Source organism: Protopterus annectens, chromosome 2.part1 (assembly GCF_019279795.1).
Source record: "Protopterus annectens isolate FY-2018-M chromosome 2.part1, PAN1.0, whole genome shotgun sequence".
Taxonomy (NCBI): Eukaryota; Metazoa; Chordata; order Ceratodontiformes; family Protopteridae; genus Protopterus; species Protopterus annectens.
The window spans coordinates 1,415,992,911-1,416,018,260 of NC_056729.1; the positions used below are offsets into that span (position 1 = coordinate 1,415,992,911).

At 43.0% G+C, this 25,350-nt stretch overlaps 1 protein-coding gene across 3 annotated transcripts in view; it reads left to right on the top strand.

Moving 5' to 3' along the window:
- The window catches only part of MDM1 (Mdm1 nuclear protein), a 1,807,772-nt gene that overhangs the window by 183,072 nt on the left and 1,599,350 nt on the right, over positions 1–25,350 (top strand). For all 3 annotated transcript variants that reach the window (XM_044062890.1, XM_044062891.1, XM_044062892.1), the window contains exon 3: positions 4,607–4,995. In XM_044062890.1, the coding sequence (XP_043918825.1) occupies positions 4,607–4,995 (389 nt within the window). The remainder of the gene's footprint in view (positions 1–4,606; positions 4,996–25,350) is intronic.

A 25,350-nucleotide genomic window follows, 5' to 3' on the forward strand; every position in this document is an offset into this window, starting at 1 on the left:
GTTGAAGATGAATTTAATTTTTGAGAAGATTATTTTTACCTAATAAGGAATTTGTTAAAAAAGCCACTCTTTAAGTAACTCAGAAGTTTTTTTGATGTAAACCAAATGTACTTGTTTATTAATGATAGTAAGAATAGTTTTGCATAATTCCACACAACTTAAAGGATTCTGCAACATTAACCAGTGAATGTAAAACATTGTCTTATTCTTTTCTTTCAAAATCAGTTTTATGTTTCTTCTGACAATATTAAAATATTCAGATTTTCACATTATGAATAGTTTGGTATAATTGTTTAAACTATAGATGCTTTGTATTATTTTTGAAGATTGTAAAATTATTGTTCTTAAAATGTTTTTGCAATACTTTGGAGCTTTTCTCCCCAGGTTTCAGTGAAAATGGGCACCTAAGCAGCTGGACTTTCTTGGTAATCAAATGTCAGTAAATAAATAATTAGAGATGCGGTTAGAGCAAACGCTGTAAAGTATAACTAAATATGACATTCTTTACTTTCTAAGAATCAGGTAATACTGCATTATTAATCTGTTGTACCTGCCAGTGAGTTTAGTAATCTGAGAGTACTGACTGCGATACTACCTTCTTACAATTGCTACATTTGCACAGATGCATGTCCTTAAAGCCATGCAAAGCGTATTTCAGTCATAGAAGTTTTGACTGTAACGGTATCCCAGATAACCTTGGTTTGACTACAGCCTGAGTACTTGAAAAGGTGGCTGAAAAGAGATGAAGAAATGAACAACAAAGTTCAGCTTACTTTCTGGGGAAAAAAAGAGTTTTAACTGTGGGAGCACCATTTGGAGGTGGACAAAAATGTGGTTTCTGCAGTAGATCCTGGATTAGCTCAGCAGAGTCAAAGTGTGAACATGCAAACCTGCACTGGCTCAGTGTAGTGTACATTTGATCATGCTGTATACTGGTGAGGAGGGAATGCAAGAAGGGTAATCTAAAAAAACTCCTACTAATCTAAAAACGTCTTACTCTTCACTGGAAATTGACTGCAGTCTCTTGTTGTTGTTGCTTCCTTCTTTGACTGTCCCAGAATGCTGAGGATCAGGGGAAGTGAGTCACCAGTAATGAAGAGTGGCATTGTGCTTTTTTTTTTTTTTTTTTTTTTTTTTTTTTGTGACTTTATGGTTTTGGTGGGAGGATAATTTTTACAACAATAATGTATAATTGAGTGTTCACTAACTGTAAAGGTAGAACTGGGAGTCAGATGTTATCTATATAGTAGTAGTACCCATTTGTCATTCTTCTGTGTTGATCTTGAACTTAGACATGGATCTGTATTGCTATGTAGAAGGAACAGATTGTATTCTATGTAATAATTCTGAGGAAGTACTGCACCAGCATGACTCACATTTCTGTATATTCTTGCTTTTTGTTACTACAAGTGTAGACTAACTGCACCACAGTTAGCCTGCTAAAAGGAAATGAAGACAGCACCTGATAAAAAGAGTTTTGGGGGAAGTTGTACCGATTTTACATCAATGCAGATAGCAGCATTAAACATATGTTGGCCTGTATCAGGAGAATGGGACTGCTAGGAAACCTTGCTAGATCCTTTGTGCTTCACAGTGTGAGTAAGCCCCATGGTAAATACAGACAACAGTTGCCTCAGAGATCTATTATTATGGTGAATAAATTCACACAGCCATGCTGTGTAAAGTTTCAAACTTTTCTAAGCTATTATCCCTTTCCTCTGAGTCATCCAACTCATCAGGGTCATTGATAAGTATAAGTATGCAATATAGAAGTGTACTTAGAAAATGTTAGCATGCAGTGCAGCAGTGTACCTAAAGGATGCTAGTATGTAGCACACCATGGTGCCTAAAGGAAAGGATGTTAGTATGCAGTACAGCAGTGTACCTAAAGGATGTTAGTATGTAATATGGCATGATACCTAAAGGAAAGAATGTTAGTATGCAGTACAGCAATGTACCTAAAGGATGTTAGTATGCAGTACAGCAGTGTACCTAAAGGATGCTAGTATGTAGCACACCATGGTGCCTAAAGGAAAGGATGTTAGTATGCAGTACAGCAGTGTACCTAAAGGATGTTAGTATGTAATATGGCATGATACCTAAAAGAAAGAATGTTAGTATGCAGTACAGCAGTGTACCTAAAGGATTATAGTATGCAGCACACCTCTCAATTGTACAGATTTTTGCAGAATGTCCGGATTTTTGCCTCATATTTTTTGTCCCTTTCTCATAAAATTGTGGGTGCCTGTCAAATTAATAGCAAATCATTAAAGATTGAAGTTAGAAAATAATGACAGACATTTAAGTTTTAGACTTCATACCCTTCAGAAAAAAAACATGTTAATGCAAAACTTGTTATTCTATCAACTTTTTAAGTTTGTAAGAGCAATGTTTAAAAATTGCCCTATTTTGGGGACTTTGACCCACTATTATTTAGGGCTTTGTCCAGATTTCGTGCTCTAAGAGTTTGAGAGGTATGCTATGCAGTACAATAGTGTACCTAAAGGATGTTAGTATGCAGTACAGCACTGTACCTAAAGGATGTTAGTAAGAAGTACAGCAGTGTACCTAAAGGATGTTAGTATGCAGTACAGCAGTGTACCTAAAGGATGTTAGTATGCAGTACAGCAGTTTACCTAGAGGATGTTAGTATGTAGTACAACAATATACCTAAAGGATGTTAGTATGCAGTACAGCAGTGTACCTAAAGGATGTTAGTAAGCAGTACAGCAGTGTACCTAAAGGATGTTGGTACAGCATGGTACCAAAAGGAAAGGATGTTATTATGTAGTACAGCAGTGTACCTAAAGGATGTTAGTATGCAGTACAACAGTGTACCTAAAGGATGTTAGTTTGCAGTACAGCATGGTACCTAAAGGAAAGGATGTTATTATGCAGTACAGCAGTGTACCTAAAGGATGTTAGTATGCAGTACAACAGCGTACCTAAAGGATGTTAGCATGCAGTACAGCAACGTACCTAAAGGATGTTAGTATGCAGTACAGCATGGTACCTAAAGGAAAGGATGTTATTATGCAGTACAGCAGTGTACCTAAAGGATGTTATTATGTAATATGGCATGATACCTAAAGGAAAGGATGTTAGTATGCCGTACAACAGTGTACCTAAAGGATGTTAGTATGCAGTACACCAGTGTACCTAAAGGATTTTAGTATGCATTACAGCATGGTACCTAAAGAATGTTAGTATGCAGTACAGCATGGTACCTAAAGGAAGGATCTTAATATGCAGTACAGCAGTGTACATAAAGGATGACAGTATGCAGTACAGCATGGTAGCTAAAGGAAAGGATGTTAGTATACAGTACAGCAGTGTACCCAAAGAATGTTAGTATGTAATATGGATGATAAGTAAAGGAAAGGATGTTAGCATGCAGTGCAGCAGTGTACCTAAAGGATGTAAGTGTGCAGTACAGCAGTGTACCTAAAGGATGTTAGTAAGCAGTACAGCAGTGTACCTAAAGGATGTCAGTGTGCACTACAGCAGTGTACCTAAAAGATGTTAATATGCAGTACAGTGTGGTACCTAAAGGAAAGGATGTTATTAAGCAGTACAGCAGTGTACCTAAAAGTTGTTAGTATGCAGTACAGTGTGGTACCTAAAGAAAGGATGTTAATATGCAGTACAGCAGTGTACATAAAGGATGGCAGTATGCAGTATGGCATGATACCTAAAGAAAGGGGTGTTATTATGCAGTACAGCAGTGTACCTAAAGGGTGTTAGTATGCAGTGCACCAGTGTACCTAAAGGATGTTAGTATGCAGTACAGCAGTTTACCTAAAGGATGTCAGTGTGCAGTTCAGCAGTGTGCCTAAAGTATGTTAGTATGCAGTACAGCAGTTTACCTAAAGATGTTAGTATGCAGTACAGCAGTGTAACTAATGGAAAGGATATTGGTATGCAGTATAGCAGTATACCTAAAGAATGTTAGTATGCAGAACAGCATGGTACCTAAAGAATGTTAGTATGCAGTACAGCATGATACCTAAAGAATGTTAGTATGCAGTACAGCATGGTAGCTAAAGAAAAGGATGTTAGCATGCAGTGTATCTAAAGGATGTCAGTGTGCAGTACAGCAATGTACCTAAAGGATGGTAGTAAGCAGTACAGCAGTGTACCTAAAGGATGTTAGTAAGATGTACAGCAGTGTACGTAAAGGATGTTAGTAAGCAGTACAGCAGTGTACCTAAAGGATGTTAGTGTGCAGTACAGCAGTGTACCTAAAGGATGTTAGTAAACAGTACAGCAGTGTACCTAAAGGATGTTAGTATGTAGTACAGTGTGATACCTAAAGGAAAGGATGTTAGTAAGCAGTACAGCAGTGTGCCGAAAAGATGTTAGTATGCAGTACAGCGTGGTACCTAAAGAGAGGATGTTAATATGCAGTACAGCAGTGTACATAAAGGATGTTAGTATACAGTACATCAGTTTACCTAAAGGATAATGGTTAAGGTTTCTATTTGTTTCAGTTTTTGTAGATATTAATGGTGCTGAGAAGTCTGTGTTTGTTTTGTTTATTCTTCTGCTTATGTCATATACTTTTATTTCTTGTTTTCTGATTTTTTTGTAAATCTTGATTTGACAGGAATCACAAAAGAGCCCAGCTTTACATCAAAGAAGAAGGTCGCTTATTATACTCCACAGGTCTCCAAATCTTTTCAGTGGGAATGGGACAGTGAAGCAGAGAAGAATGTTGATCCACCATTGAGGTTAGATGCAACACTGAGGGCAGATGTGCCTAAGCTTATAAAAACACATGAAGCAACCACTAATAGTCAGTCAGTTAACCAGACTATTCAAACACCAGTTGCACCAAGGGATGAAAAAGTACCTCAGTTACAATCTACAAGCCACAATGTTTCATCTCTACCACAGTCTCCAGTAAAAAATAATGACAAGACAGCTGAGGTTGTATTGAAAGAAGATGGTAACTTAAAGCCTAAAAAAAGAAACTCAAGAACTACAGGCAATGGGGTAAGAATAAGCATTTCATTGATGTTCAAATTAGCAGTGCTGATAGGAATTATTCTAGGTTGTATTAATTGTATTAGAGAACCAAAAAAAAAACAGATCTTGCAAATTTGTTTTCTTCTAATCTGGTTAATAATATCACTAGACTGCACTATAGAAAGTATATTTCCATGTTGAATAACACTGTATTTTGAATGATTTTATACCATTGCATGTGCATGGCTTTGATTGATCAGAGTTGCTCAGATCAAATATCCTTTACTTTCACTTTCTAAAAGTCAGGAAAGGCTGTGGAGAGCACACCTTTTTGAGAACTGGTATGGAGACCAGACCTTTTTCAATAGGGTACCTTTTTATGTTGAATTTGTTGAAAGTCACATTTTTCCTAAGTATGTGTTCTGGAAGTAATTTTTAAGTTTAGTTATTCATAAATGTTTCATATGTAGAAAAACATAAAAAGCATTCTCAGAAAAAAAGTCTAATGCACTTGAGATTCTAATCTTGAATGAGCGAAAGAGGACATTTTGAACCTGAGATTATTTGGTTTACCTTCATTAGGTCAGGGGTCTGTCGTATGACACACTAAAGTGCAAAAGTCCAACGGCAAGATTTGGGAATATCGAATCACATAGTTGTGAATTCAAATGAGCGAATGCCAGTGTGCATTCGCTCATTTCAATTCGGCATTCCGGGTGCAGATTGCACTATAGTGGGGTTCGGGAAATGTACCCTTTCCTTCACTGTACTGCGATCTTGTAGTTAGTATATTAAATTAGCAGGGGGTGGGGGTGCAGGGGGCTTGCCCCCCCCTGCATAACAGTGTTTGGAGATAGCCAGAAATGTCAGGTGTTTCGAACACTTCCTACATTTCTAGATAGTTGAATTCATTGTGTTGCACTTTCACTGTTTTCAACAGTTGAAAGTGCAGTTTCTGGCATTGTCAGTTGGTTATCTGACTGGTCGCATATTTCATTTGCGACCTAATGAAGGTAAACCGATTATTCTGACTACAAATCTTTGGATTTATAGATAGTGTCAGTAGGAATGAAATGTTCATTGTAATGTATGTTTCCCCTCTGGTGTGCCAAGTTGCCTTAATAATAAGTATTCTGGAGAGCAGGTTGCAAATCTGAATAAGGAGGTCATATTTTCAGGTATTTCTAGATACTTTGCAGAATGTTTCACTGGTAGATGTGTACATACTAATAGCAATTAGTTTGTTTGAAAGCAGTATAGGATCATAGGAGATTGCTAGGCTATCGACCCGGAGGTCATTTTAAGCCTAGCCATTTCATCCTAAAGTAATACCATAGAAATGCTAGTCAATACCAAATATTGCATTTAGTGATGACTGCCCATGTCCAGGAGGGTTGTGGACTCTATCCCAGTTAGAATTTACAGTGCCCCTTCTAATCATTCAGGTTCCTCTTGAACAATGTCATAGAAGTGGTCTGTTTCATATGAATTGGTAACCTGTTCCAAAGACGTGGCAGTCGATGGGAGATAAAGCTGTCCCTCCAGCATGTCCTATGCGAGTCGCAGGCTATATTTAGGTCCCTGGAATGGGTAGCCCTAGTCTTGTTTGATTTACGGATATGCAGCAAGTTGATTAGGTTTGGGTAGTGGATTGCTCTGTAGGCCAGGCATAAATCTCCCCTAAGAAGTCTACACGATAAGGGGTATAGTGACAGGGACTTTAGTCAGTCTGTGCAAGGTACATGCTGGAGTCCCTTAATCTTCTTTGTTAGAAACCTCTGTGATCTGTCTAATTGCTGCAGTTGCTTAGTATGGTACATGCTAAATGGGTCATTATACTCAATTATGGGCTGGATAAGTGCTGAGTATAGTGGGGTTACAGCATCTTTTGCTCTCAAGGCGATGCCTTTACTAATCAAGGGTGCTACATAGAAAACTTTTCTTACTACAGAAGACACATGGTGGTCGAAGCTAAGGTAACAGTCAACTTGTGATCCCAGGTCCATTACCACTTTGTGGGTACATATGGTATTGTTGTTGATTTGATAGTGTGAAGGGACATTGTGCCAAAGAGAATGATGATTCATTTCTTTGCATTCAGTTTGAGACCGTGACTAATGTACCAGTCGTTGGTCTGTGTGAGACCCTCCTGGAGTATACTAACATCATTTGGGGATTCAATAATTGCACCTAGTTTGCAGGCGTCTGTAAATCTGGTCAGCCACAATCGGTTAGTTCTGACCTGAACTTCTGAGAAGTATATACCAAACAGTAGGGGGCCCAGCACTGACCCCTGTGGGACCCCACTGGTAACAGGTCTGCTGGTTGATGTGGAGTCACCCACATTGATAGCGTGTGTCCAGTTTGTGAGCCAGTTGGAAGCCCATCTTACAATGAAGGGGTTTACATTCAGTTTGCTAAGTTTATTGGTAATGCCTGAATGTGGGATTATGTTGAAAGCCTTTGCCAGGTCGAGGTATGCTGTGTGTACAGATTTGCCCTCTTCAATGGCCTTGGTCACATTTTCAAAGAAATCCACCAGATTTAACAGACAGGATCTGCCCTTTCCAAAACCGAATTGGGTAGGATCCAGGGTTTGGAGGTCACGTATGCCTTTATTTATGAGGTCCGTAATGATACGTTCCAAGGCCTTACAGATGAGGCTGGTCAGGCCATTTGCCCCCATGTATGCCAACTTATTCATGGCTTATTTTGAATTACTATGTTGTATAAATGTATTTTTGTTAAGAATTATGTAAAATATCTTTGTCGTTTTATAGATGATTTAATTTTTGTATGTGAAGGGGGCAAGAGTGAAATTTTGCAGTTTGTTGCTGATTTGCAACAAAATACATTCAATTTGTCTTTTGATGGACTACAATATGGAATCCATGTCTCTTATCTAGACCTGACACTTAAGGGTTTGGATAATGACAAAATTTGTACTGGCATACATAGGATATTTATAAATGGAAGCCAGGACCTGTATGCTACTAGTTGTGTCCCTGCTCCCCCCCCCCCCACATGTTCTATCATCTTTACCATATGGTAAATGTTTAAGATTATCTAGAATATGCAATGTTGAGACAAATTTGTTGGAAGAAATATATAATGCTTCCATTATGTTGTATAATAGAGATTATAGTAGGAAAGCAATAGAAGAAGCTAAGCAAAAACTTTTTGTGTTAAAATAAAAAAATAATGTTAGTGACAGGTTGTGGGTCAATGGGGGGGTGGAGAGAAAGGTGAAAACAAGAATGAACAAATGTATTTTGTTAGCACATATAACATTCTAAGTGAAGAAGTTAGTAGTATTGTAAGATATTATTGGGATTCTTTAATATGATATTTTGGTCCATATGGGGCTGAATGGAGAGGTTAATTGGAAGTATTTTATTTAATTGTTTGATTGTATTATTGATTGGTTGAGTTTGTGTTTTTCGTATAAAACGTAGGACATTTTTAGCCGAATTTTGTAACTCCTGGAAGGTTTTGTACCGAGGTGCTAGATAATAAAATACTTTTGAGTCTGACCTTCCAATTGTTGCTAGTTGTATGGACTGGTCAGACTTATGGGTCTGTAATTCCTGGGTTCTGTTGCTAGGCTACTTTTAAGGAGGGGAATAACTGCTGCTTTTCTCCATTCCACAGGTACAAAGCCTGTGGTTAGGCTGTGATGGAAAAGGGTACTTAGTAGTGATGCTAGTTCATGTTTACCTGTTTAGAAGACTGCCTGGGATGTCGTCTGGTCCCATAGAGGCTGTGTTTTTTGCTTTGGACAAGGCTTTGAGGACCTCCTCTTCAGATATGTAGGTAGGGGGGAGAGTTTGGGGGAAGGTTTGTTGTAAGTTAGGAAGGGATAAGGGAGTGAAATTTTCATCTAACCTGTCCTCTAGCAGGTTTTCTATCTCTGTGGGGTCAGTGTGTGTGATACCATTGGCCACTAGTTCTGCACATGCTTGGGTCCTACCTTTTAGGCTACATATGTAGCTGTAAAAGGCTTTATGGTTATTTTTGGCTGTACTTGCTAAGTTTCTCTCAAAGGAGCCCTTGGAGGATTTGAAAAGCTGTCTTACTTGCCTGATGAGGCTGAGGAGGGTGCTTTTCTATTATTGGGGCCTTGCCTTTGTTTTCTTGGACAGCAACTTTCTGCGTTTATTGTAAAGTTTGTTGATGCTGACTGTCCACCATGGCAGCTTGTTTTTTCTTGGGGCTCTGATTTTGTTTCTTTCTGGTATGGCCGAGTTTATACACTTATGCAAGTGATTGTACAGGGCTTTATTGTAAGCTTCGGCGTAGTTACCACTTGCAGATTGGGGTGGGGCTTGGAATGCATTTATAACTTCACATAGGAGGGTATAGTTTGCCTTGGTGAAGTTTTTCAGTGAGTTCTGGTGTTAGTGCCAGCTTGAAGGTGACTGATTTGTGGTCAGTTTTAACTAATGATGGTCAGACAGTTGTGGCAGTGCATCTGTTTGACATGTTGGTGAGGACCAGATCCAGAATGCTTGTTCCCCTTGTTGGGGAATGGACAATTTGTTCCAGGGCATTTGAATTAACAAAGTTAAGGAATGTTTGTGCTAGCGAGTTAGGGCTCTAGCGTAGGTTTCTCAGTTGATTTTGGGATAATTGAAATCATCTTTTACTAGTGTGTTCGGTTAAATTTGGATTGTCTCCAGTTTGGTCAAGTAGGCTTTGTGGGTGTCATGACCCATGGAAGGGGATCTGTAACTGACTGATTATGACTTCAATGGGGGTCTTACCCACCGTAACCTGGAGCTGAAGTACAATCTAACTAAATGGGAGGAGAATTTTTCTCTAATACAGATTGAAACACTGCCGTTTTTGGTTTTCACACATTTATTTTGCAGTCTAAAGGTGTGGAGGGCATTGTAGCCTTGCACGGCTGGAGTACTGTCTGAGGCCTCAAACCAAGTTTGTGTGACTGCACAGACATAGAACTGCTTCCAAAGCGTGTAGTTTTTAGTTTAAGCTCCTAGCATTTAGCAGCATGACCCTTATTTTGTTTTGATTGGTTAATTTCACATCGGTATTGTTGTTTTCGAGACTTTGCCTAAAAAAGGCACTATGGGGGTGGCAAGAGCCTTTATTAGCAGCCAAAAGCCTAGAGGTGCCAGGTGCAAACTGTCTCTGCCAAAGCAGCAAGATTTGTCAGTCATGGCTTCCCAGACTGACAGGAACTGGATCCCCTTTGAATGACACCAAAAACTGAGCCAATTATTGAAATCAGTCATTTTTTTGTTTATACTGTGGCATCATTCTAGGTGAAGGTGGTATGCTGCTCAAGGCTAGGGACATACCTGCCTAGGACACATATTCACAGAGCTCAACCATGTCTCTTTTCATACAGTCCAGTACAGTACGTCTCGGGTCATTCACACAAACATAAATTATGACAGAGTCATAACTGTACTTGTTGCTGAGAGACCTGAGTACATATGCGATCTAACGAATCCTGGCACTAGACAGGTAGCTGACTGTGACTTTCTCCTTGCCAAACCTGGTGAGTGGAACATCCAGTTGTCTCACTATTGAGTCTCTAATGACAAGAAAATTTAGTTTTTGAGTGTTATTTTACTGGTTTAGTGGGTGAGGCACTGGTGTTGCTGTGTCATGGCTGCTGTGGGGACTGTGTTAGTTGTAGCAGTCTTGTGTCTTGGAGAGAGGTCTCTGGTGTTTGGTAAGTTTTTCGGGAGAACCTCTACGTAAGTGGATTTATGTGTTTGATGCATACTATGTGTACGGGTAGTGGTATGTGTATGAGTAGTGGTACTATAAGCATATGTAGTGGTGGGTGAGTTGACAACCTTCTCCATGTTACTGTTTTGAGTAAGAGAGAGCATGCATTCTAGATTTGTGGTGTAACTATATCTCTCGCACTCTATACTAGAGTGTGTTATTAGTAGAGGGTTGTCTGTGTACATGAGGCAATTGCTACACTGCCTTAAGAGACCCAAGTCAACAAGGTTGGCAAGAGAAACAAAGGTAGTCCAACTATCCATAATGCTAGGTTGAAGATTGTTGTCACTAGGGGTGGCTATTTAGAATTGATCACGGAGGAGCTCATTAGATGGATATTTCTGCCTGGGTTTAAAGAAAATTTGTTGAATTTAACTGTCTGGCTTTGGCGCACAGTTGAATGTCAGTGTGTGGTGCTGCACAATGTACAAGCAAGCAGAAACCTGCTGAAATTCAGGGCCTAAATACTAGAAGCTAAAAACTTGGAGAAAACTTTAAAAAAATTCAAAGGGTCCAATGACTATGCTTATTCCAAGCCTTAGACAGACAGGTCCCTGTCAGCACAATTCTCTCACAAAAGTGCAGATAGGCCCTTGCAATCCAAGATGGCCTAGAAAATGTTCTCAGAACAAACAAACCACTACAAATAGTTCCGGATGCAGCAAGCCTGTATCTGGACTATGCTGTAGCTACTAGCTACCCTAGTTTCAGCAGGAAATGCTAGAGATGCTTAAAACAATGGAAAAATAGCAATGAGATGCTACACAAATGTTTAATACAGCAGAAAATCAACAAGGAGGCTCTAAAGAAGTTTTAAACAGGTAACAGAACAATTATTTAAAGACTGCTTGGTGGGAAAACCAGAACAAACAGAACAGATAGCTTAAAAACAGTGAAAAATACCAGTAAACACTTAACAAATAGTGAAACTAACAAAAAATCATTGCAAACAGTGAAAATAGTAATAAAATTTGATTTAACAGGCACAATAAAGCAGACAATTGCAATATGCATTGTAGTTTAGTACATAGTAAATAAATACAGTATAAAAGTAGGTGGCAAGCAATAAAAAACTGCAGTAAATAGTATAAGTAAGCAAAAAAAAAATGGGCAACATAAGTTTTTTTTTGTTTTTTTTGGAAGCTTAGAAACCTCTAGTCATTTGGTATCTCAGTTCCAAGTTGTGGCTAGTAGCCCACTTCAGTTCAGCTTGGTACTAACAAGAAATCTGCTCAAATACAGGGCCAAAATACCAGAAGCAAAAAAATTTAAAAAGATCCAAAAGGACCAGTGAGAATGCTTATTCCAAGCCCTAGACTGGCCTCCCTTTACCAGACAGGTCACAATCAGCACAAATCTCTCACAAACTTGCAGATAGGCCCCTTCCAATCCAAGATGATCTGGAAAATGTGCTCAGAACAAACAAACTACTACAAACAGTTCGGATCCAGCAAGCCTGTATCTGGACTATGCTACAGCTACTAACTACCCTAGTTTCAACGGGGAAACACTAGAGAATGTTTAAAACAGCAGAAAAATAGTAGCGAGACACTTAAAAATGTTTAAAATAGCAGAAAATCAGCAAGGAGACTCTAAAGAATGTTTTGAACAGTTAACAGATCAGTTATTTAAACACTGCTTGGCAGGAAAACCAGAACAAATAGTATTAAAAATAGTGAAAAAAATACCAATAAATACATAGCAGACAGTGAAACCAACAAAAAAAGCTTTATAAACAATGAAAACAGCAATACAATTCAATGTAACAGGCACAGTAAAGCAAACAATTGCAGTATAACAGTTTAGTTTAGTACACAGTAAATAAATACAGTATAAAACTAGGCGGCAGGCAATAAAAAGTGGTAAATAATATTAATAAGCAAAAAAACTGGCAACTTATGTTTTTTTGAAATCTCAGAAGCCTATAATTGTCTGGTCTCTCAGTTCAGAGTTGTGGCTGGTAGCACACCTCAGTTCAGCTTGAAACTAACAAGTGGAAACCTGTTCAAATACAGGGTCTAAATACTAGAAGCAAAAAACTTGAAAAAAACTTTAAAATATTCAAAAGGACCAATGAGGATGCTTATTCCAAGCCCTAAACTGGCCTTCCTTTACCAGACAGGTCCCACTCAGTACAACTCTCTCACAAAAGTGCAGATAGGCCCCTGACAATCCAAGATGGCCTGGGAAACATGCTCAGAAGAAAAAAAAACACTAGAAACAGTTTCAGAAGCAGCATGCCTGTCTGTGGACTATGCTACAGCTACTAGTTTTTATTTTATTTATTTTATTTTACATTTGTTTACCGGGCTGGTCCAGCTGGATATATATCCATTTTCAGCATAGGCCCAGGGAGAAAAGCTCCAAATACAGACATTAATATCAGAATTTACAAATTTAGTTTATTGACTGGTGGTGCTGTGTAGCGTTATCGCCTCACAATAAGACGTTGTCCTGTTTGATTCTCAGCTAAAGCGTCTTCTGTGTGGAGACATGCGTGAATGGGCGTACCTTCGTTGAAGGTTGTGCGTCAGGGCTGGCAACTCGGCATGTAAAAATCTACTGCCAATCATTAGCGGACCGAGTTCTGCTGTGGCGACCCCTAACCCTAAAAGCCGAAAGACACAAACAAACAAATTTAGTTTATTGAAAAAAAATATAATAGTATTAGCATTAGCATGTTCTTACAGAAGCACCAATTAGAACTTAATTACAGACTAAGGGTATACAAATTAAGCATGACAGTAGAAAAGATTTAATGTAAGATTTGTATGAAGGAGAATTGAAAGTACTAGTAGCACATTGAAAGCTAGTCAGGGTTAGTGCAGGGGCAGAGCCAGTGAGTTTGGAGGTGTGTTGTGATTTGAAACAGGGAAGAGAAGAGATAGCAGTGAGATTGTCAGGAAGAGAGTTCCAGGCTTTACCTATTGTGTTTGAGAACAAGGATTTGCCTGCCAAGTTATTGGATTTGCAAGTTGATATAAGATATAGTTACTCTAGTTTCAGCAGGAAACACTAGAGAATGTTTAAAACAGCAGAGAAATAGCAGTGAGACACACAAAAAATTTAAAACAGCAGAAAATCAGCAAGGAGGCTCTAATGGATGTTTTTAACAGTTAACAGATCAGTTATTTAAACACTGCCTGGCAGGAAAACCAGAACAAGCAGAACAGATGGGCTTAAAAACAATGAAAAATACCAGTATATACTTAACAGACAGTGAAACTAACAAAAAAAGCTTTATAAACAGTTGAAACAGCAATAAAATTCAATTTAGCGGGCACAATAAAGCAGACAATTGCAATATAACAGTGTAATTTAGTTCACAGTAAATAAATACACCCCCGGATTCTCAAAAGACTGCACAGAGTGTAAGATGAGTGCAGTAGCTCACGCAGGCAATATGTCTGCCGTGCAATCCAGGAACAGCCGGCAGGGGCGTGCATGAGAGCTCCAGCACTAATCTTGTACGGACGAAGCCCTGGTATGCAAATCACCTCATTTGCTGGAGAAATCCATGCAAATGAGGTGATATTGCAATCCAGGAAGCTTGCAATAGTCCGTGCAAGACAAGTGCAATCTAAAGAAATGTACTCGGTTACTAACCGAGTACAGTTCTGCATATTCCAAAACGGAGCTATGACAGCTCAAATAAAGGCTGCATATTATTGAGGAAGCATGCCAATGGCCAAGTAGAAGGCCATTGGCATTGCAAACTGTTTAAAAAATAAATAAAACAAGTTTAATATTTTTTAATCGCCGATCTCGGCTGTTTAAGAATAGGGCAGTGGCGCGCAAACGGGATAATTTAATAAATAATAAAATAAACTGAAAATGACCATTCTAACAAAAATCAGTATTCTGCCATGCAAATCAATGGCAAGCAAAAGACAACTTGGCCAGTGAGTAGTGGTTGCTAAGGGGGGAGGCTCAGTGTGGGACATGTAACTACACATTAGTAGGCAATCCTATGCAAATGAGGGAAAGGTTAGTGAATCCCAGATTTCCCCAGGGTGTGAGGTAGGTCCCAAGAGTGTAAGAGTATAAATAGCTGGGTGCAAGACTAGGATATATGTGACATCATGGGGGGATGTCAGGCATACTGTGGAGACCTGTGGCTTGAGAATGCTCCCAGGTTAGCACAGCTAAGCCAGGGGTGTGTCTAAACCTGCCTAGCACTTGTTACAGAGTGTACGCGGGTGTGCGCTCCGCGCACCAGGCTTTACAGGAAGAAAAAGGAAGTTAAACCAGGAAAAAGCAGCTCAGTGCACATTTGAGCACTCCGTTCTCGTGGCGCGCACACTGGCCTAAACAGGGAGGCAGTGGGAAGGGAAAACAGCAGCAGGAAGGTAATCAAGGAGACCTATTTGAGCTGCCCGGTGAAATCTATCAGAATCAGCTAATCACACAGGAAGCAGCCCAGCCCACAACACCACTATAAACTAAGCAAACACCTACCCCCCTGGTGTTTTTCACACTCTACACCACCGGTGTATACAAGCAGGGAAATTTTAAAACCAAACCTACAAAATGAGAAGGGCTGCAGCAGGCAACATAGAACAAAATAGGAAAGAGGCTGATGGGTGGTGAGGATGTCAGTGCTGCCAAACAACCCACAGTGAGGAGACAGAGAAGTGTGTACAGACCCAGGGTAACCTACCAGGGGCTACATGAGCTGGAGATAGTGGAGCGCTATAGGGTGGACAGAGACCTCCTACAGCAAATCGAGCTGTGCAGGCCACACCTGACACGCCACACTAGCCGAGGGGAACTCATCCCAGAGGATACCAAGGTATGTGTAGGCCTAGGTATACTAGCCACAGGTACCTCCCAAACTACAACTGGGGATAACATGGGCATCTCACAGGTATCAGCATCCAGAGTATTCCACCAATTCCTGGATGCCATGTCAGCACATGCCAGTGAGCGCGTATATTTCCTCAACACACATGAGGTGTTGCCCTGCAATATGCGTCTCTTCCACCAAATAGCTAACTATGCTGGGGTAGTGGGTGCTATTGACTGCACGCACGTACACATCAAAGTACCACACGGTGAGCAGGGTAGGGCTTACACCAACTGCAGGGGCATCCCCTCCATCAACTGCCAGGTCATATGTGATGCCCAGGGCATTATACTGAATGTGTGTTCTGGCTGCCCTGGAAGCTATGACAATTCACACATATGGCGACTGACGCAGCTGTACCACAGATTTGCAGATGTGGACACCCCTACGGTCACCTAGTGGGGGATGCTGGGTACCCTGGAGCCATAGCTGATGACACCCATCAAAAATGCACACACCTGAACAACAGTGCCATAATGATGCACACGCACAAGCCAGACATATAATAGAGCATGTGTTTGGGATGCTCAGGTCACGGTTCCGGTGTCTGGACACATCCGGTCGAGCCCTGCAGTATTCACCAGCGACAGGTACCCAAATAGTAATGGTATGTGCTATGCTACACAATATGATCCTGTGGAAACAGCTGCAGCAGGAACAGCATGGGGTAGGGCAACACAGCCCCCCACCAATGCCAAGGCTTGTGCAGGTACAGAGTGACTCAGAGGAGGAACAACCTGAGCCTGCCCCAGTAGGCAGAAGGGGGCATGCCCAGTATGCCCTAGCCTTGGCAAAGAGGCAACGCACAGCATATGCACTGACACAGTAGGGCCCCAAGGAATGACACCTCTCTCTGACTCACACAGACAGTAAAAGGAATGCCAAACATGACACTACCTGTGCCCAACCATGTATAGGGAGTGTACTATGTGCATCTGACATAGGCAGCCCTCCAGCACCATCCATAAGTCCGGCACACCCTCAAAGTAAGTCAGTCAACCTACCGATTGTCAAATTGAGTAGAATGTGTTTTTACCTGTAGCTATGGTATGGATGTGAACATGCAAGGGAATTGGGTGACCAGATGTCAAGGCAGCAGAGAATAGACACCCATAGTGGCAGCATGAGCTCTGTAACACATACTGAAGACATGATAGTAGCCAGTACTACACAGGGTGACAGAACCCACTGCAGGAAATGACCTGAGTGATAGGGGTGTCTATAAGAGCCACACATACCAGTCAGGAAGGATCACATACCCAGCAACAGTACCGGCCAGCAGGACAGGTGAAGACAAACACAAACAAATGCTGTACTATGGCCTCCCAATGTGCCCTATGGTTAACCCTACCCCCATGCCTACACAGACAGACTGCAGCAGGCCAGGCAGTCGGATGTAAGTTGTGAAGGCTAGGAAGTCAGACACTAATATGTAGGTAAACAAAGCTAGGATCTGTACTACACTGGTAAGCCATAGCCTGCAGGATAGGTAAGACTACAGACTGAAATGGAGTACCCGACTTACCAGTACAGTCCTAGCAAATGTGTACAAGTGTTAGGTGCGACCCCCCCATCCAACGTACACATAGGAGTAACAGTCAGGTGTGCACCCCCCCAGTCCTGTGTAAATCAGAAACAGTCGGGTGCCCCCCCCATGCAGACATGTAGCAAATGACCGATGGATACCCTGCAAACACAGCATGCTACCCGTTGGTGTACTACAAAAGCTCAGCACCGCAGTGCAAACAACCTGTATGTGGTCCACACATGCAACACAGATGGCCATACTGGGCATGCTCACACACTTAGAGGAATGAAGGCACTGTCAGTCAACAAAATACTGAGAAGTCATACTGGGCATGCTCACACACGGCAATGTCAGTCAACAACATACTGAGAGGTCATACTGGGCATGCTCACACATTTAAACACATGAAGGCCATGTCTGCAAACACCAGTGGTCTAGACATATCTGGACGTTGCAGTTTTCAGTGTGACCACATGTCAGTATGCACTGCTCCTGCCTTGCACACACAGTGGATAGGAATGCAGGCAAATGTGTAAGGACAACACACTATAATACACCACAGGCACACGGGCATAGATGTGAGGAAGAGGGTGACTGTGACAAGGAGCCACGCGGGCCTGTCCCAACTGGCACACAGTCTAAGGGCCCCCAACACATGAGGTGCGGATGTAACCCATTGTGGATACTAGCCACCAGTACCTGTCACCATGACAGACTATGTGGCGTATGTGCCAACTGTGTAACAAGACTGTACAAGGAAGCAGCCATCTAATAGCTGTATACATGCACCTGTGACATATGACCACGTGTGTGCCCGCATGTGGCACTTCAACCCCCACATGAATGGGGTATGGCTCATGCACTTACTGCCCTCCCCATAGCAGTAGTAGGACAAGCCTGCTGAGGTCATCCAAGGTGAATTACACCTTTGGGAGAGCTATAGGCTGTAAGCTTTAGGCTACCCACACCCCATACAATACAAATACATTACTTTGCCAAGGCTGCTGATGTCACTCACCTAGAAGTACACCTCTGGGAACATGATAGCCCAGTAATCGCTGTGGTGCATCCTGTAGCTGCGTATTGCTGTAGTGTGATAAACTAGTTAGATAGGTGCTCGAACCCCAGCTGTGGCAACTGTGCATGTCTGTGTGTGTGTGTGTGTGTGTGTCTGACTGGGTAGAGAGCAATGCTTTTTATGTGACCCACACCCCATACAATACAAATATACTAATTTGCCAAGGCTGCTGATGTCACTCATCTAGAAGTACACCTCTGGGAACATGATAGCCCAGTAATCGCTGTGGCGCTTCCTGTAACTGGGTATTGCTGGAGTGTGATAAAGTAGTGAGGTAGGTGCTCTAACTCCAGACCTGGCAACTGTGTGTGTGTGTGTGTGTGTGTGTGTGTGAGATGGTGTGTGAATCTGTGTGTGTGTGTGTGTGTGTGTGTGTGTGTGTGTGTGTGTGTGTGTGTGTTTGACTGGGTAGAGAACAATGCATGTTAAGTTGTCTATCTCGCCTTCATTCTTGCTGGATGGGTTCGGAGCCGACCTCGGCTCCGACTCGGCCACTCTAAAAGCTCGAGAGTTGGTTCCACCGGCTCGAGGCTCCCCTTATATCCCACAATGCTAGGCGAGAGTTACCTCAGATCTCGTTTGCCGCTACAGCTATCGAGGTGTTGGTTTTCTACCGGTTCTTGTTAAGTGACTTTTTTGTGTAAATTAGTCTATTAAAACCCCTTTAATTTTAATATTTTACTTATTTCCCTTAGTTTAGAGAAATTTTTTATCCCCCGTTTTTTTCCCTCAAGAACTTTAGGTTCTTCCCTTGGGCCTACAGGCCTTTTCTACTTTCCCTAGTGGAGTGTGTGCATTATTTCTTATTTTAAAACCTAGTTAGTGTTTTATTATAATTTAAACTTGACAGGGTGTAATTAGTGTGTTTGTGTGTGTGTTTGATTACACCTTTAGAAATGTCTAAGGAAGCAAAGGTCTCCGGATTCAAGAAGTGTGATGCGTGCCATCAGAAAATGTCTCTGACAGATGCTCACACTTCTTGTGTCTACTGTCTGGGACCTTTGCACCTGCAGGACTCCTGTGCTGTGTGCCATGGCTTCAGCCCCAGGGTCCTGCAGGAAAGAAAAAATAAATTGATCTTAAGGGGCTTACTCAAGCCAGAGGATTCCCTTTCTGTTTCTATAGGGAAGCCCTCTAAGGCATCTAGGTCTTCGGCTCCGACAACTGAGCCGAGACCTAGGTTTCTAAACCTCTGCCTACATCGGCTCCGGCTGGAGCCGATGAGTCTCAGTCCACAGTTTCTGTGGTTCCTCGGCCCGCCGGAGCCGAGGTATTAGAAGTTCCGTGTCGGCTCCGACCAGACCTTCGGAGCCGACAACTAGGAAGAGGTCCAGGTCACCATCTCTTGGCTCCATTAATTCGCTCCAGGATCTCCCCTGCTGTCTGAACGGAGCCAAAGATCTCACTCCTCTAGGTCATCGAGGCTGTCGGATCATGACCTTCAGAGGGTAGTGAGTCGACTTCTTAAGTCCGAGGCACTGGCCCAGATGCTTCAGAGCCCGACTCATCAGTCGATGCCTGCCCGTCCATCAATATATTCCTCCTTCGACTCTCTTGAGCTCGGAGCCGGGTCGCTGGAACCGAGACTGTGATAGCGTCGGAGCCGATACATTTGTCTTCGGCCCGGCTCGGCTCCAATTTCTTCTTTGGAAGAATCTCGTGCCGGACTTCCTCGTCGGCTCGAGGGGTGAGTGGCATCGGACCCTTGTCCGACCCTCTCCTCTCGGTGCTTCGGCGCTGGTGAGTTCGGCTCGACATCGGCCTCGAGCCATCACTGTCGGTGCCGAGGGAGGTTCTTAGCTTCGGAGCGGGACCTCTGGCTTTGCCTGACAGGGGTGCATTCGAGGTCATGCGGAGTGTGTTAGAGCCTGGCTCTACTCCACAGTCGGCTCCGTCCGCCCTCCCTCACGGTGCCTCAGGTCAAGTCGACTCACTCCCTCATCCCGGACCGCAGAGAGCCAGCTCTTCAGGAACCCCTGTGGGATTTCATCCTCTTCCGAGGCCTCTCCTGATTTGGCAGAAGAGCCCCCTCGGAAGAGGAAGTGTAAGAGGAAACACATTGACTCACCTGAGTCCATCACGTCTGACACAGATTTGGATGATTCTGAGGGTTCCCCCCGTTCCCCTTCTGAAGATGTCTCATTTGCAGACATACTAGAGATCCTGAAACAGAGGGGAAATTGGCCAGCCCTTAACCCTTCGGAGGATGAATCTGTGTACCTTGAGGCGTTTGGCTCTCGCCCTTCCACCTCCTGGGTGTCTCCCTTGACCCCTCATGCAGGTGGTTGCTAAGAAGGCATGGACGGCTCCTGATTCAGTGGACCCCACTCCCAGGAGACCCTCCAAGTTCATAACGGCACCAGCAGACAAACAGTTCTTAACAAAAGGAGTTTCTGTGGATGCTATGGTGGTAGCTGCTGCCACTAAGAAGGAGCTAGCTGATCCTGCAGTACCTGTCCATCCACCTAACAAGGAATCTAGGTCCATGGACAGGTACGGAAGCGGATGTTCTCGCCAGTGACATTTACCATGCTCGCTGAACTACTTATGCCACTTTACTCGCCTTCAAAGGGACTTGATCAAGGAAGCGAGTGAAATGTTAAAGGACCCTACAGCTGCGGGTTTTCAAGATAAGATGAATACGCAGCTGGCTACCCTTAACTCCATAACCAACTCCTCCATGCCTTCTCTCTTACGGCTGATGGAGCGAGTAGAGCCGCAGGGACAGGTGTGGCCTTACGTAGGCATGCCTGGATGCGGCTATGTAATTTCAAGGACCCCTTCAAGACGTCTTTCACTAACTCCCTGTTTGATGGATCATCTCTTTGGTCCTCAAGTGAAAGAAACCTTGACTAGGTGTGAAACTGATGGCAAGACCCTTTCTGCCGTCGGAGTCCGCTTTTCTACTCCTTCTAGGCCTTACCCCAAAGGCCAGAAACCTGCAAAGATGTGCTTCCGTACACACTCTCAAGCGACTTCGCCTGACGACAGAGTCGCTTCGCCAGAGGCAGAGGCGGGAATAACAATGGTAGACGCCACCCTAGGGGCAGGGGTCCGAGAACCAGGGCAATCAGGAAGCCTTCCTGACAAGCCCTTTCAGCATCCCTGAGGTGTTGCCCGACTGCCCATCTTCGAGGCAGTCGGGGAAGATTGTCACTGTACCCAGAAGCCTGGCTATCCCTGACTCAAGACAAATGGGTACAGTCCATCATTTCCAAAGGCTATTCTATCCCCTTTCTTCGCATTCCAAATCAATCAAAAATCCCTTCCAGATGTTCCACCGCTCAAAGGGATCTAGCGGTTTTGGAGATTTCAAAACTGCTTACAAAAAGAGCAATTCAGCCAGTTCCAGCAGACCAGCAAGGATCCGGAATCTACTCAAGGTTCTTTTTAGTTCCAAAGAAAACAGGGGACTGGAGACCAATTTTGGATCTCAGTATCTTGAACAGATCAGTCAAGAAAACAAGATTTCGGATGGTCACGCTACAATCCATCCTTCCCCTTTTGGGCAAAGGAAACTGGATGTGCTCTATAGACCTTCAGGATGCGTACTATCATATCACATAAAAATGAACAGACGCTCCAGAAGATTCCTCCGCTTCAGGCTGGGAACCAGTCATTTTCAGTTCAGGGCCCTGCTCTTTGGTCTCACCACTGCCCCCTGGGTGTTTACCAAATGCATGGCAGTGGTAGCTTCTCACCTGAGACGACAAGGATTCCAGGTGTTTCCATATTTGGACGACTGGCTCCTCACAGCTCCCACCAAGCATCTCCTTCTGATGGCCAGGGATTACACTTTTCGCATTTGTCAGAAGTTAGGCATTTCAATAAATTGCGAAAAGTCTGTTTTGTCGCCTTGTCGTACTATTACTTTCATAGGCGCAAATCTAGACACAGTAGACATGTCTGCGAGACTAACCCATCAGAGAATAACAGACATTCACAAACTGGTCTCACTCCTTTTCAACAACAACAGAATCAAAGCCAGATTAGTTCTGAAAGTGTTGGGAATCATGGCGGCCATACCCCTGCTTCCATTAGCCAGATTCCATATGCGGATCCTTCAATGGATGCTCTTTACTCAATGGTCATACCAGGAACTTCCAATGTCTCACACCATTATGATCACGCAAGCGCAAAATCATCTCATGTGGTGGATGTCTTCCCTCAGCTCTTGTTGGGAAGACCCTTTGTTCCACCCTCCGTTGCTACTCTGACAACGGATGCCTCCCTGATCGGGTGGGGGCATTATCAGGGCAGGACGGTCCAGGGCACATGGCAACCAAACGAATGCCACTTGCACATAAATGTTCTGGAGATGAGAGCAGTGCTTTTAGCATTGCAAGCCCTTCAAGACTCTCTTCCCTTGCGAACGATTGCAATCCAGACAGACAATATGTCTGTAGTGTGGTACATCAAAAGACAAGGCGGAACCAGGTCATACCGCCTGTGTCGAGAAGCACTCAGACTGTGGCAATGGGCGATTTCTTCTCAGCGGTTTCTGATAGCAACGCACATCCCGGAAGTCCAATCAAATTGGACAAGTTGAGCAGAGCAATCCTCATGCCTCACGAGTGGTCTCTGAAAGACTCTGTGGTGAGAGAAATTTTCCTCAAGTGGGGTCAGCCTTGCTGCGATCTTTTTGCTACTCCCCAAAACAGCAAGTGCAGAGAATATTTCACTCTATTCCCTTTACCAGGCCAGCCCAGCAGAGGCACTCTAGTCCAAGTTTGGCCCCGGGGACTTCTGTATGCATTTCCTCCCTTCCCACTAATCTCTCAAGTGATACAGAAAGCTATCGCTCAGAAGGCCTCATTGATCCTCATTGCTCCTTACTGGCCTCGACAGGTATGGTTCCCCTTTCTACATCAATTTCTTTTGGAGCGACCGTGGAATCTGGACCTAGTTCCAGATCTTTTGATCCATCAGTCGGGTCAGCTTCATCGCTCCCTCCCCTCTCTGAACCTCACTGCTTGGTTCCTCCAGTTCCAACCTTAGCCAGGCTTCCTCAATTATCTCACTCTGTTCGAGATATTTTGATAGCTTCCCATAAATCTTCCACTAGGAAGATTTATTTGAGTAAGTGGAAACGCTTCACATATTGGGCTCAAGAAAAGGACATAGATCCTTTCACTGCTTCCATCCAATTAGTCCTTGATTTTCTAGCTGAACTCTTCCATGCAGGTTCATCTTCCTCTACTCTTAAAGTTCAATTGGCAGCTATTTCTAACTTTCATGTGGGTATTTCTGAATCTACCTTAATGTCCCACAAGCTTTGCAAAGCCTTTTGAAAGGAGTTTTTCTTCTCAGACCTCCTATAAGAAATCCTCCTTCTCCTTGGGACCTAAATTTAGTACTTGCTTCTTTGATTCTTCCCCTTCGAACCTGCAGTCTCCTGTTCTTTAAAATTGCTATCATGGAAGACTCTTTTTCTGGTAGCTATTACTTCAGCTAGAAGAGTTTCAGAGCTTCAAGCACTCAGCTGTCGACCTCCTTATCTATTGTTTCATAAGGACAGAGTATCCTTACGAACTAACCCGTCCTTTTTGCCTAAGGTGGTCTCGACATCAAATCTAAACCAAAGCATTGACCTCCTGTCTTTTTCCAGAATATTCCAATAGGTCTGAACAAAAATTACACTGTCTGGATGTTCATCGTCAATTGAGGTACTACTTGGATAGAACAAAACAATTCAGAAAAACTGATCAGCTGTTTGTCTCCTATGCGGAAAGCAGAAAGGGACTTTCAGTTTCAAAGGTATCATTATCCAGATGGCTAACATCTTTGATTTCCCTTGTATATGAAATTAGACACCAAAAATTGCCTAATAAACCTAAAGCCCATTCCACCAGAGCTTTGGCTACTTCTTTAGCCTTCCAAGACAGACTGCCTATTGACACCATTTGTGCAGCGGCTACTTGGGCTACTCCTCACACTTTTATTTCTCATTATAAGTTGGATTTAGCTTCTAGGCATAGAGCTAATTTTGGTTCCACTGTTCTCAGGAGTCTGTTCCGTTAGGCCACCCGGGACAAGGTGCTAGGGACGCGGTCCCATCCAGCAAGAATGAAGGCGAGATAGACAACTTAACATATAGAAGTTATGTTCTTACCATAACGCTCCATGTTAGTTGTCTTCTTCGCCTTCTTCTTGCTCCACCCTCCTTCCCCCGGGCCTGGACAGACCTAGAGGAGTACTGATTGTGACCTCTCTTTCTACCACCTCTTTCTTAGGCATATGCTATTGTGCATATTCCCGGTTCAGGATGTAGGTCACCCTTCTTTCTTCCTGTTGTTAGAGGTGGACTCTGTTTTAGAGTTATTCTTTTACTTTATAAGCTGGGGTTAGCTTACAAACGAGATCTGAGGTAACTCTCGCCTAGCATTGTGGGATATAAGGGGAGCCTCGAGCCGGTGGAACCAACTCTCGAGCTTTTAGAGTGGCAGTGGAGCCGAGGTCGGCTCGAACCCATCCAGCAAGAAGAAGGCGAGAAGAAGACAACTAACATGGAACGTTATGGTAAGAACATAACTTCTATTTTTTAGGTGACCCACACCCCATACAATACAAATACATTAATTTGCCAAGGCTGCTGATGTCGCTCATCTAGAAGTACACCTCTGGGAACATGATAGCCCAGTAATCGCCATGGCGCATCCTGTAACTACGTATTGCTGTAGTGTGATAAACTAGTTAGGTAGGTGTTCGAACCCCAGCTGTGGGAACTGTGTGTGTGTGTGTGTGTGTGTGTGTGTGTGTGTGTGTGTGTGTGTGTGTGTGTGTGTGTGTGTGTGTGTGTCTCTGACTGGGTAGAGAGCAATGCTTTTTAGGTTATCCACACCCCATTCAGTACAAATACACTACTTTGCCAAGGCTGCTGATGTCACTCATCTAGAAGTACACCTCTGGGAACATGATAGCCCAATAATCACTGTGGTGCATCCTGTAACTGCGTATTGCTGTAGTGTAATAAAGTAGTGAGATAGGTGTTGTAACCCCAGACCTGGCAACTGTATGTGTGTGTGTGTGTGTGTGTGTGTGTGTGTGTGTGTGTGTGTGTGTGTGTGATGGTGTGTGTGTGATGGTGTGTGTGTGTGTGTGTGTGTGTGTGTGTGTGTGTGTGTGTGTGTGTGTGTGTGTGTGTGTGTGTGTGTGTATGTGTGTGTGTGT